Source organism: Polypterus senegalus, chromosome 5, assembly GCF_016835505.1.
Source record: "Polypterus senegalus isolate Bchr_013 chromosome 5, ASM1683550v1, whole genome shotgun sequence".
NCBI classification, from domain to species: domain Eukaryota; kingdom Metazoa; phylum Chordata; class Cladistia; order Polypteriformes; family Polypteridae; genus Polypterus; species Polypterus senegalus.
In genome coordinates this window covers 196,358,486-196,370,644 of record NC_053158.1, presented here as the reverse complement: position 1 = coordinate 196,370,644, position 12,159 = coordinate 196,358,486, and the positions used below count along the sequence as shown (strand labels likewise).

At 40.8% G+C, this 12,159-nt stretch overlaps 1 protein-coding gene across 2 annotated transcripts in view; it reads left to right on the top strand.

Annotated features, from left to right (window-relative positions):
* The window catches only part of myo3a (myosin IIIA), a 390,102-nt gene that overhangs the window by 245,740 nt on the left and 132,203 nt on the right, over window positions 1-12,159 (top strand). For both annotated transcript variants that reach the window (XM_039753913.1, XM_039753915.1), the window contains one exon: window positions 2,621-2,774. In XM_039753913.1, coding sequence (XP_039609847.1) covers window positions 2,621-2,774 — 154 coding nt within the window. The remainder of the gene's footprint in view (window positions 1-2,620; window positions 2,775-12,159) is intronic.

Sequence of the window (12,159 nt, the reverse complement as noted above, 5' to 3'; positions counted from 1 at the left end):
CACTTTTCCACGGTACCTCAAACCTTGTCGTATGCAAGTTCTCCGCTCGGTTTTGCAGACTGGCGGCACCCAGCGTCAAAGCAATGGTACTGTTCCTGTGTGTTTACTCATTATTTTCCTGACGCGGCTTTATAAATACACTGAAACTAACCGCATATTGTTTATTAGTGTAATGCATCTGATTGTAATTAACTTGTAACAATATAATGGTCCAGGGAATAGCCATAGTATTCCAAATACCAGAACTGCTTTAGCGTTGTTACTCTCTTCTTCTTCTTCTTCTTCTTTCAGCTCCTCCCGTTAGGAGTTGCCACAGCGGATCATCTTTTTCCTTATTTCTCTCACTGCACCACTCTGAGTATTTATATCACTGTATCTGAGTGTGAATCACAGCAGCAGCTGATTGGAAAGAGAATTATCGGTATACAGCTTCAAGGACACGCTGTCTCAGCCACTGCAAAATGTTTTAAAGCCTTTCCTGTACGGACCTCGCGGTTCAGAAACAGTTTCATCCCAAGAACTTTAAATGCACTCAATCAATTGCTCCTTGTAGAACTGTTTGTACTTATAAGTACAATCACCCCACTGTAAACTTGCACTACAGTTATAATATTGCACAACCTGAGCCACTTTATAAAGCGTATTTACATATGATGACGATATCATTTTTAAGGTGAAATGCAGCAAAATATGTTTATTATATTATACAGATAAAACTTTAACTTCATTTAAATAATCTATATTCTTCACTGGGAGTGTCGTGAAGGATAGAATAATTAAACATGTACTACAAAGATATTTCAATGTTCCTTAAAAATTTTGAAGAATCTGCGCTCTAAGCTTACAGATGGCTTAACGTCTATTACAGAGCTGATTGTGTGGCGATCGGTTACTTGGGGAAAGAAAAGCAAGGACTGCAGTGACGGCTACGCCAATATATATTGAATATAAAACAGAAAGAGAAAATAACAACACAGCTAAAAACGCAGCACAAATTTCGCAAAAGTTAAATGCTTGTGTCATGAGCACGAGGCGGCTATGCAGTGTCTGCAACGGATGTGGCCATCCACCGTGCATAAGCTACCTTACTGACGGGCGGGCGAAGGAGCCACCGATTCTTCCTCTGCCCAGTGCCACCACAAGCCTAGAGCCGCCCTGAGTACTGCTGCAATAAATTATTTCATCGACAATCACTGCACGTGAAACTCATGTTTAATAACGTGCTTTAACTCCTATCATCATGAAAATGATATCACGTATACATCTCAGTATTTTAGTTATTCAGAGAGCTGTAATATCACGAATGTAATGGATTCTGTGTCCAGTTGGAGGAAGAGAGCCGGTTTAAGAAGCAAGTAGTGATTCACACACACAGAGCACATAGAAGATCAAATACAAAACAAAGCATTTAACGTGCTACTTTAATTACGATGTGATTTGAGAAACTGGTTAATTAAAAATTTTAAGATGAAGTTTATGATGTTCTATTTTAATGACAAAATAAACTACGTGATTAAAGTGGAAATGTCGAGATTGAAGTTGACATTTCGTGCTTTTTCCCACTGTGTGCCTTTTTTCTCTGTACCCTAATAAGCTTTCATATGACACTCAGACAGTGGGCTACAACTCGCTTTTCACGCGACTTTGATATGTGACTTCTTTTTATTTCGGCACTGTGCGATTTTGTGAACGTGAGCTTTCAAGTTTCTCCAACACGCTATGTCACTCGATCAACTTCCTTTTGTTGATTATACCACGGTTTATTTGAACAAATAGTATGTTTTTCCTTTGCCTCCACTTGGTATTCGCTGAAATTCTTATATTTTCCCCGTGCTTTTCCCATTGTCTTTTCACAGAAGGCTGAGCTTAAGGGCGATTAATATTCATTTGCATATTCAAAGAGGTGTAATTCTGGGAGGAGTTGGGGCGTTACATAAAGCATGTGCACGAGCGTTACTTTTCAAGCCGATCGGGGTTTATGTAGCGGAAGAACGTGGAAGTTGGAGTATGCACAGATTCCTGCATCTGGATTTTTCTGTGCGTAAGCACATTTCGGCTTTTGTGCTTACGCCATGTTATAGTGCGAGTTCTACGCACGGCGTTATACATGAGGCCCCTGGTCTGCAGTGATAAAAGAGGAAGGTTTAGTGCACCTCGCCACCCCCTGGCCTGGCATGAAATTACCTTCTTTTGATTCTTCTAGCTGCCTCCCATACAAATGTGTGGCAATACCTTTTAAAAACATTAATAAATTAAAACTACAATTAGCCACAAATCATCTAAAACGTAGAGCTAAAAATACAAATGCAATTTTTTGCTTCACTTGAGTTGGAGTCTGGTATCTAAGAAAGCCAAATGCCTATCAGGGCTTGGTTTTTAACGACATTGTGAAATGCTTCTGAGAACTTGTATTTTATTCTCTCCGCATGCATGTAATTAAATTCTATTATCACTTTTATTTTTGGTTATGACCCAGTGCTACAAAAACAAAAAAATGTGATGCTATTCTTTGAGGAAGTACTGGAAATAAACACAATTTGAAAATGTTTCAAAACAGTTAATAAAGTCCTCAAAGCACCTGAATATTAATATATATATTTTTTTTTAATTTGATCCATAGAATGAATACTTGAATGAAGATGTCGATGCTCGAGTCATCGAATACGAGGACAACAGACCACTTTTGGATATGTTTTTACAAAAGCCAATGGGACTGTTGTCACTGTTGGATGAAGAGAGTCGATTCCCACAAGCTACCGATCAAACTCTTGTAGGCAAGTCCCCTTTACAATAATTTTCTTGTGCAGTACGTGTGGGTTTTGAATGTCTTTTCCATGTCTGTTTGGTATTTTCTCCAAGTATTCTCGTCATCACAAAGATACAGTTATGTGTGTGCTAAGTTAGTTAGAGGTTCGAACTGGGACCCATGTGGCTGGATGTAAATGAGTGAGCCCTGTGATGCACCACTGGTGTCCACACCGAGGTTGTTTCCTTACATGTACTCAATCAAGCTTGGATAGTCTTTAGCCCCTCAAGGTCCTGAATTGGATTACGAGGCTTTGGGAATGTTGTTATGTTATGATACAGTGGATTTGGAAAGTATTCAGACTCCTTCACATTTTTCACGTTTTGTTATGTTGCAACCTTGTGCTCATTATTGATCTGGCAAAATTTTACACTGGATGCCCTTCTTGACATAACCCTCCCCATTTATCCGGGCTTAGGACCGGCATGTAGAAACACACTGGTTTGTGCATTCCCTGTGACTGGGAAGGTCTACAGGACAGTAACAGCCACAACAACAACATTTATGTATTTCTATATCACATTTTCATACAAGGGGCGGCACGGTAGCACAGTGGTAGCGCTGCTGCCTCACAGTAAGGAGATCCGGGTTCACTTCACGGGTCCTCCCTGTGTGGACTTTGCATGTTCTCCCCGTGTCTGTGTGGGTTTCCTCCGGGTACTCCGGCTTCCTCCCACAGTCCAAAGACATGCAGGTTAGGTGTACTGGCGATCCTAAATTGTCCCTAGTGTGTGCTTGGTGTGTGTGTGCGTGCCCTGTCGTGGGCTGGCACCCTGCCCGGGGTTTATTCCTGCTTTGCTCCCTGTGTTGGCTGGGATTGGCTCCAGCAGACCCCTGTGACCCAGTAGTTAGGATATAGCGCGTTGGATAATGGATGGATGGATGGATTTTCATACAAATACCAATGTATTGGGGAGGCGTATGTGTAGGCTAGTCAAGGGTTTTTTAAACTAGGGAATGGGGGGGCAGGGAGTTTAGGACAGGCCAGATTTAGATCTATACATGGAAGAACAAACAATGGTGTAGAAATAAAAATGCATAGTAATGTAAATTTTAAGCAAACACGTAAAGATAGAAGGATTAACACATTAAAAATAGCTTGCCTTAATGCTAGAAGTATCAAAAATAAGGTAAGTGAGTTGGAGTTGTATGTAGCAGAGCACAATTATGATATTATAGCAATAACGGAAACCTGGCTAAATAACAAAGATGGGGATGAGTGTAACATAGAGGGATACACATTTTTTAGGAAGGATAGACAGAACAGAAAAGGAGGTGGGGTTGCTGTTTATGCCAAACAGGAATTAAATGTAAGTCATCTTCAGTTGGATGATGAGCCCCATCTTAGTGAGGACATGTGGCTTCGCCTGGAAAATATTAGGGAAAAGGTCTCATTTTAGGAGTGTGTTATAGACCACCCAATTCAGACAGTAATTTCAACACACATCTTTTTAGTAATATCAAAAAGGCAAGTTTACAGGGGATATTATAGTCATGGGGACTTTAATTATCCAAATATTAACTGGGATAACCTTACAGATGGAGGAGCACAAGAGCAGGAGTTTTAGAAGTAATCGCACTGTTTTTAACACAGCATGTTAAAGCACCAACAAGGGGTGAAGCCTATCTGGATTTAGTATTCTGTAATAATCAGGATAGAATTGAGGGTGTAGAGGTGATTGAACCACTAGGGTCAAGTGACCATAATGTAATACAATTCTCAGTATTTTGTAAGAGTACAGATGCAAAGACTAAAATTGTTAAGTTGAACTTTAGTAGGGCTAATTTTGAGCAGATGCGACAAAGTCTAAGTAGGATAGACTGGGATAAGCTTTTAAATGTGGAGACAGTCGAGGAGCAGTGGAACAGGTTTAAAAATGTTTTACATGTAATGCAGGACAGATACATACCTAAATTTGGAAGTAATAGGAAACTAAAAAATCTCCACGATGGATTAATAAAGATTTAAAAAGAAGTTGCAAAGGAAAAACTGCTGTATAAGGCATATAAGACTAATGACTGCAAAGAGAACCGTAGCGTATGAGAACATGAGGGCAACCATTAAGAAGGATATCAGAGAGGCTAAAAGACAGTTGGAGAGGAATATAGCAGATAAGGCGAAAGAAGACCCCAAGAGATTCTTTCAGTATTTTAGTAGTAAAAGAACAGTTAAGGAGGAGGTCAAGTTCATCAGGAATAGTAAAGGGAATTAAAAGATACAGACAATGAAATAGCAGATGCCCTAAACTTACATTTTTCTGAGGTGTTTACAAGTGAGCAAGTGGATAACCTGCCAGAGGTAAACACAACTACTAAGGAGGTACTGAGGGATTTGGAAATTGTAGAGGGAGAAGTGCTGCTCAGATTAAATAAGATGAAATCAAACAAATCACCAGGCCCAGATAATATTTATCCTCGTGTTCTTAAGGAGGCTAGTGAGTACATATATAAACCCTTGACACCTATTTTTAGGAAGTCACTGTGCACTGGAGAGATTCCAAAGGACTGGAAAATGGCAAATATCATCCCATTATATAAAAAGGGTGACAGGGCAGATCCAAGCAACTATAGGCCAGTAAGCTTAACAAGCATCACAGGAAAATTAATGGAAGGAATTATTAAGGATAAGATTGAGCAACACATGACAAGGACAGGAGTTATTCTGAACAGTCAGCATGGGTTCAGAAGGGGGAGGTCGTGTTTTACTAACATGTTGGAATTCTATGAGGAGGCAACAAAAGGATACGATCAAAGTGGAGCTTATGATATTATTTATCTGGACTTTCAGAAAGCATTTGATAAGGTGCCACATGAGAGGTTGGGCATCAAGTTAAAAGAAGTGGGAATTCAGGGTGATGTTTTTAGATGGGTGCAGAATTGGCTCAGACACAGGAAGCAGAGGGTGATGGTGCGAGGAACCTCATCAGAACTGGCTGATGTTAAGAGTGGTGTTCCACAGGGGTCAGTGCTAGGGCCGCTGCTATTTTTAATATATATAAATGATTTAGATAGGAATATAAGTAACAAGCTGGTTAAGTTTGCAGATGATACCAAGATAGGTGGATTAGCAGATAATTTGGAATCCGTTATATCATTACAGAAGGACTTGGATAGCATACAGGCTTGGGCAGATTTGTGGCAGATGAAATTTAATGTCAGTAAATGTAAAGTATTACACATAGGAAGTAAAAATATTAGGTTTGAATACACAATGGGCGGTCGAAAAATCGAGAGTACACCTTATGAGAAGGATTTAGGAGTCATAGTGGACTCCAAGCTATCAACTTCCAAACAGTGTTCAGAAGCCATTAAGAAGGCTAACAGAATGTTAGGTTATATAGCACGATCTGTGGAGTACAAGTCCAAGGAGGTTATGCTCAACCTTTATAATGCACTGGTGAGGCCTCATCTTGAGTACTGTGTGCAGTTTTGGTCTCCAGGCTACAAAAAGGACATAGCAGCACTAGAAAAGGTCCAGAGAAGAGCGACTAGGCTGATTCCAGGTCTACAGGGGTTGAGTTATGAGGAAAGATTAAAAGAGCTGGGCCTTTACAGTTTAAGCAAAAGAAGATTAAGAGGTGACATGATTGAAGTGTTTAAAATTATGAAGGGAATTAGTACAGTGGATCGAGACTTGTATTTTAAAATGAGCTCATCAAGAACACGGGGACACAGTTGGAAACTTGTTAAGGGTAAATTTCGCACAAACATTAGGAAGTTTTTCTTTACACAAAGAACGATAGACACTTGGAATAAGTTACCAAGTAGTGTGGTAGACAGTAAGACGTTAGGGACTTTCAAAACTCGACTTGATGTTTTCTTGGAGGAAGCAAGTGAATAGGACTGGCGAGCTTTGTTGGGCTGAATGGCCTGTTCTCGTCTAGATTGTTCTAGATTGTTCTAATCCCAAATGATGTAGCTCAAAGTATTTTACAAGATTAAGAAAGAAAAAGGAAAAATTGAAAAATATAATTAGGCAATACTAAGTAACAAAGAATAAAGTAAGGTCCGATGGCCAGGATGACAGAAAAAACAAAACAAAAAAACAACTCCAGAGGGTTGGAGAAAAAAAAAAACAAAATCTGGAGGGGTTCCGAGGCCACGAGACCACCCAGCCAGCCCCTACCTACCTACCTACTAAACATGATCTCAATCAGTCCTCATGGTTTACAGACTTCACGTGAAAGAAAGTGATGGTGATGGTCATGTGGACCTCTGGCCTCCCATGCATCTGCAGGGGTTCCGAATCCACGAGACCACCCAGCCCCCTTTTCTACCTAACATACAGTAAATGATCTCAATCAGTCCTCATGGTTTTCAGGCTTCACGTGGAAGAATTTGATGATGATGGTCATCTGGCCTTCAATCCATCAATGTAGGGACTGCATTGTACCCTGATCAAATGGTGTTGGTGGCACAGATCGCCCACCAGAGAAAACCGGAAAAAGAACAGCAGAGTAGGGGTTAGTACGGATTGTGGAGCCATAACACAAATGATAATTCAATGCATATACAGAATATCAGAGTTACACTAAAATGAAGCTATGAGAAGGCCATGTTAAAATAATGAGTTTTCAGCAGTTTATTAAAGTGCTCCAATGTATTAGCCTGGCGAATTTCAGTCGGTCAGCTACAGTGGGATGCAAAAGTTTGGGCAACCTTGTTAATAGTCATTATTTTCCTGCATAAATCGTTGGTTGTTACGATAAAAAATGTCAGTTAAATATATCATATAGGAGACATGCACAGTGATATTTGAGAAGTGAAATGAAGTTTATTGGATTTACAGAAAATGTGCAATAATTGTTCAAACAAAATTAGGCAGGTGCATAAATTTGGGCACCACAAAAAAGAAATGAAATCAATATTTAGTAGATCCGCCTTTTGCAGAAATTCCAGCCTCTAAATGCTTCCTGTAGGTTCCAATGAGAGTCTGGATTGTGGTTGAAGGTATTTTGGACCATTCCTCTTTACAAAACATCTCTAGTTCATTCAGGTGTGATGGCTTCTGAGCATGGACAGCTCTCTTTAACTCACACCACAGATTTTCAATTATATTCAGGTCTGGGGACTGAGATGGCCATTCCAGAACGTTGTACTTGTTCCTCTGCATGAATGCCTTAGTGGATTTTGAGCAGTGTTTGGTCGTTGTCTTGTTGAAAGATCCAGCCCCGGCGCAGCTTCAGCTTTGTCACTGATTCCTGGACATTGGTCTCCAGAATCTGCTGATACTGGGTGGAATCCATGCGTCCCTCAACTTTGACAAGATTACCAGTCCCTGCACTGGCCACACAGCCCCACAGCATGATGGAACCACCACCATATTTTACTGTAGGTAGCAGGTGTTTTTCTTGGAATGCTGTGTTCTTTTTCCTCCATGCATAACGCCCCTTGTTATGCCCAAATAACTCCATTTTAGTTTCATCAGTCCACAGCACCTTATTCCAAAATGAAGCTGGCTTGTCCAAATGTGCTTGAGCAGACCTCAAGCGGCTCTGTTTCTGCTTCCTCTACATCACTCTCGCATACAGCATCTCCTTGTGTAAAGTGTGCCGAATGGTTGAACGATGCACAGTGACTCCATCTGCTGCAAGATGATGTTGTAGGTCTTTGGTGCTGGTCTGTGGGTTGACTCTGACTGTTCTCACCATTCGTCACTTCTGTCTATCCGAAATCTTTCTTGGTCTGCCACTTCGAGCCTTAACTTGAACTGAGCCTGTGGTCTTCCATTTCCTCAATATGTTCCTAACTGTGGAAACAGACAGCTTCAATCTCTGGGACAGCTTTCTGTATCCTTCCCCTAAACCGTGATGGTGAACAACTTTTGTCTCCAGGTCATGTGAGAGTTGTTTTGTGACCCCCATGTTGCTACTCTTCAGAGAAAATTAAAGGAGGAGGGAAACTTATAATTGACCCCCTTAAATACTCTTTCTCATTATAGGATTCACCTGTGTATGTAGGTCAGGGGTCACTGAGCTTACCAAGCCAATTGGAGTTCAATAATTAGTTCTAAAAGTTTTGGAATCAATAAAATGACAACGGTGCCCAAATTTATGCACCTGCCTGATTTTGTTTGAACAATTATTGCACACTTTCTGTAAATCCAATAAACTTCATTTCACTTCTCAAATATCACTGTGTGTGTCTCCTATATGATATATTTAACTGACATTTTTTAGATAGATAGATAGATACTTTATTAATCCCAAGGGGAAATTCACATAATCCAGCAGCAGTATACTGATACAAAGAAACAATATTAAATTAAATAGTAATAAAAATGAAAAAAAAATTAAAATAAAATTAATGATAGCATTTACTCCCCCGGGTGACATTGAAGAGTCGCATAGTGTGGGGGAGGAACGATCTCTTTAGTCTGTCAGTGGAGCAGGACAGTGACAAAAGTCTGTCACTGAAGCTACTCCTCTGTCTGGACATGATTTTATCGTAACAACCAACGATTTATACAGGAAAATAATGACTATTAACAAGGTTGCCCAAACTTTTGCATCCCACTGTGTTCCAGATTTTAGGTGCATAACAGCAGAAGGCCAACCTCACCACTTCTTTTAAGTTTAACTCTTGGAATTATAAGCAGACCCTCATTTGAAGATCTAAGGGTACAATTTGGAGTGTAAGGTGAGAGACAAGATATGGAGTGAAGATGGAGTGACATTATTTAAGGCTTTGTAAACCCTAATTTAAAGTCAATTCTAAATGGCACAGGTAGCCAGTGTAGTGACATCAAAACTTCAGACATGTGCTTGGATTTTCTTTTCCTAGTTATGATTCTAAGTAGTGAGCTGTGTTATATTGGTTGGAGACGGTGGCACTGACCAAAAAGCAGTAGACAGAGCTGGAGGTGGCAGAGTTAAAGATACTAAGATTTGCATTGGGTGTGACAAGGATAGACAGGATTAGAAATGAGGACATTAGAGGGTCAGCTCAAGTTGGACAGTTGGGAGACAAAGTCAGAGAGGCGAGATTGCGTTGGTTTGGACATGTGCAGAGGAGAGATGCTGAGTATATTGGAAGGATACCAAGAATAGAGCTGCCAGGCAAGAGGAAAAGAGGAAAGCCTAAGACAAGGTTTATGGATGTGGTGTGAGAGGAAATGCAGGCGATGGGTGTGACAGAACAAGATGACGAAGACAGAAAGATATGGAAGAAGATGATCTGCTGTGGCAACCCCTAAAAAGAGCAGCCAGAAGAAGAAGAAGAAGCAGTCTTGTGCTCAAATCATTTAAATTCATTTTTCCCCCTCATGCAATACCCCAGACTGACAGCAGGACTTTCGACTTTTTTTTGCTAACTTATTAAAAATGAAAAACTGAAATGTCACATTGACACAAGTATTCAGACCCTTTGCATACGACGCTTGAAATCTGACTCAGGTGCATCTCCTTCTATTGATCATCTTTGAAATGTTTCCCCACCATGTTTGTGGTCCACCTGTGGTCAGTTCAATTAATTGAAATAATTAGGAAAGGCACACACCTGAGGACAGAAGGTCCCACAATTGAGCAAAAAATCAAGCCATGAGGTCAAAGGAATTATCTGCAGAACTTAGAGTCAGGATTGTGTTGAGGGGCACAGATTTTAGTGAAGGCTAGAAGGAAAGAAATCGTGCAGCATTGAAGGTTCCCAATAGCACAGTAGCCTTCGTAATTCTTAATTGAAAAAAGTTTGGAACTACCATGAAAATGCTTAGGCTGACCACCTGAGAGAAGGGCGGAGAAGGTAGGAGAACCCAGTGGTCACTCTGGCTAAGCTCCAGAAAACCAGTGTGGAGATGTGGGAGAAACCTCCAGAAGAACAGCCATCACTGAAACACTCCACTGATCTGGGATTTCTAACACACTAGCCAGACAGAAGCCTGTCCACAGTAAAAGACACATGGAAGTCTTCTTGCTATCTGCAAAAAAAGTCATCTAAAGAACTCTCAGACTGTGGGAAACAAGATTCTTTGGTTTGAGGAAACCAAGATTAGACTCATGTCCGGAGAAACCCAGACAGTGCTCATCATTTGTTCGGTCCCATTCCAACATTAAAGATGGTGGTGGCAGTGTCAGGCTGTGGGGTTGTTTTTCAGTAGGAAGGACTGGGAGACGAAAGAGGATTGTGAAAAAGCTGAACAGAGCTAAGTAGAAGGATATCTGCAAGGAAAACCTGCTCAGGAGCAACATGGACCTCAGAGTGGGCTGACAAAGGACAAAGTGAAGGCAACACAGGAGTGGCTTTGGGGCAATTCTGGGAATGCGTTTGAGTGACCCAGCCAGAGCCCAGACTTGGACCCAATCGAACGTCTCTTGAAAACAGCTGTCTATCGAGGGTCTCTACTCAAGCTGAACCCTACCTGGCCCTGATGTTAAAATTCTGTATATGTATTCCTAGTCTTAAAGGTTACATCAGTAGCCCTAGGGTTAATGCTTGTTTATTTTTAACTATTTATTAGATGTCCTACCCCTATCCCGATCCTTAATTTAACCCCTAGTGAATGGGCCCTGAGGTTAAGACTCTAGAGGCTTTTGTCTATTCTTAAAGCTTACCTCATCAGCCCTAAAGTTAAAGTTATTTTAGAGTACTTTTTCCCTTTCTTTACATATTTGAAATTAACACTATTTTTTTAATTGTTAAATATTTGTACCCCCGGGAGTAAAGTAGACCCCACAGGGGTAAACTAATGTTTTTTAGTTCCCTATAATTTTTGTTTTTAGTACTTTAGTGGAATATAGTTAAGTTTTAACTGCTCTTTTTAATAAAGCTTTGTGTATTTTAACTGAAATTATTTTGTATTAAAGAGTGTGTGACAGATAGGGGGCATTGTTGTCCCCTTGATCCCTCAGACCAGACGCCAGACACCAGATACAAGTCCAAAATGTTGACTTTTTATTATAATAAAGTGCACAAAGCACCCTCCACTCCACAATACTCATAAACAATATACAAATCCTCCACTCCCAGTCGCGTTGTCACCCTTCCTCCCAACTCAGCTCAACCGTCAGGGATTTCCCACAGTCCTTTATAGTCCTTGACCCGGAAGTGCTTCTGATCCCCCAGTCCATGTGACTACCCAGCACTTCCGGGTCAGGTGAAAACTTTATTTCTTCCGTCCTTGTGACATGGAAGTACTTGCGGGCTATACGGAGAATATAAATCCTTGAGCTTCCCTGCAGCATCCACTGTTGGCCCCCATGTTATCCAGCAGGGCTGGAAGGGAAACTCCAAGGTCCATGATGCCCTGCTGGAATTCGGGGCATCTCCACATTGCAGTTAGGGCTCCACCTGGCGGCTTGGGGGTATTGGCCGGGATAAGCTGCCAGCCATAGTCCACAAGTGATTTTATTATTAAT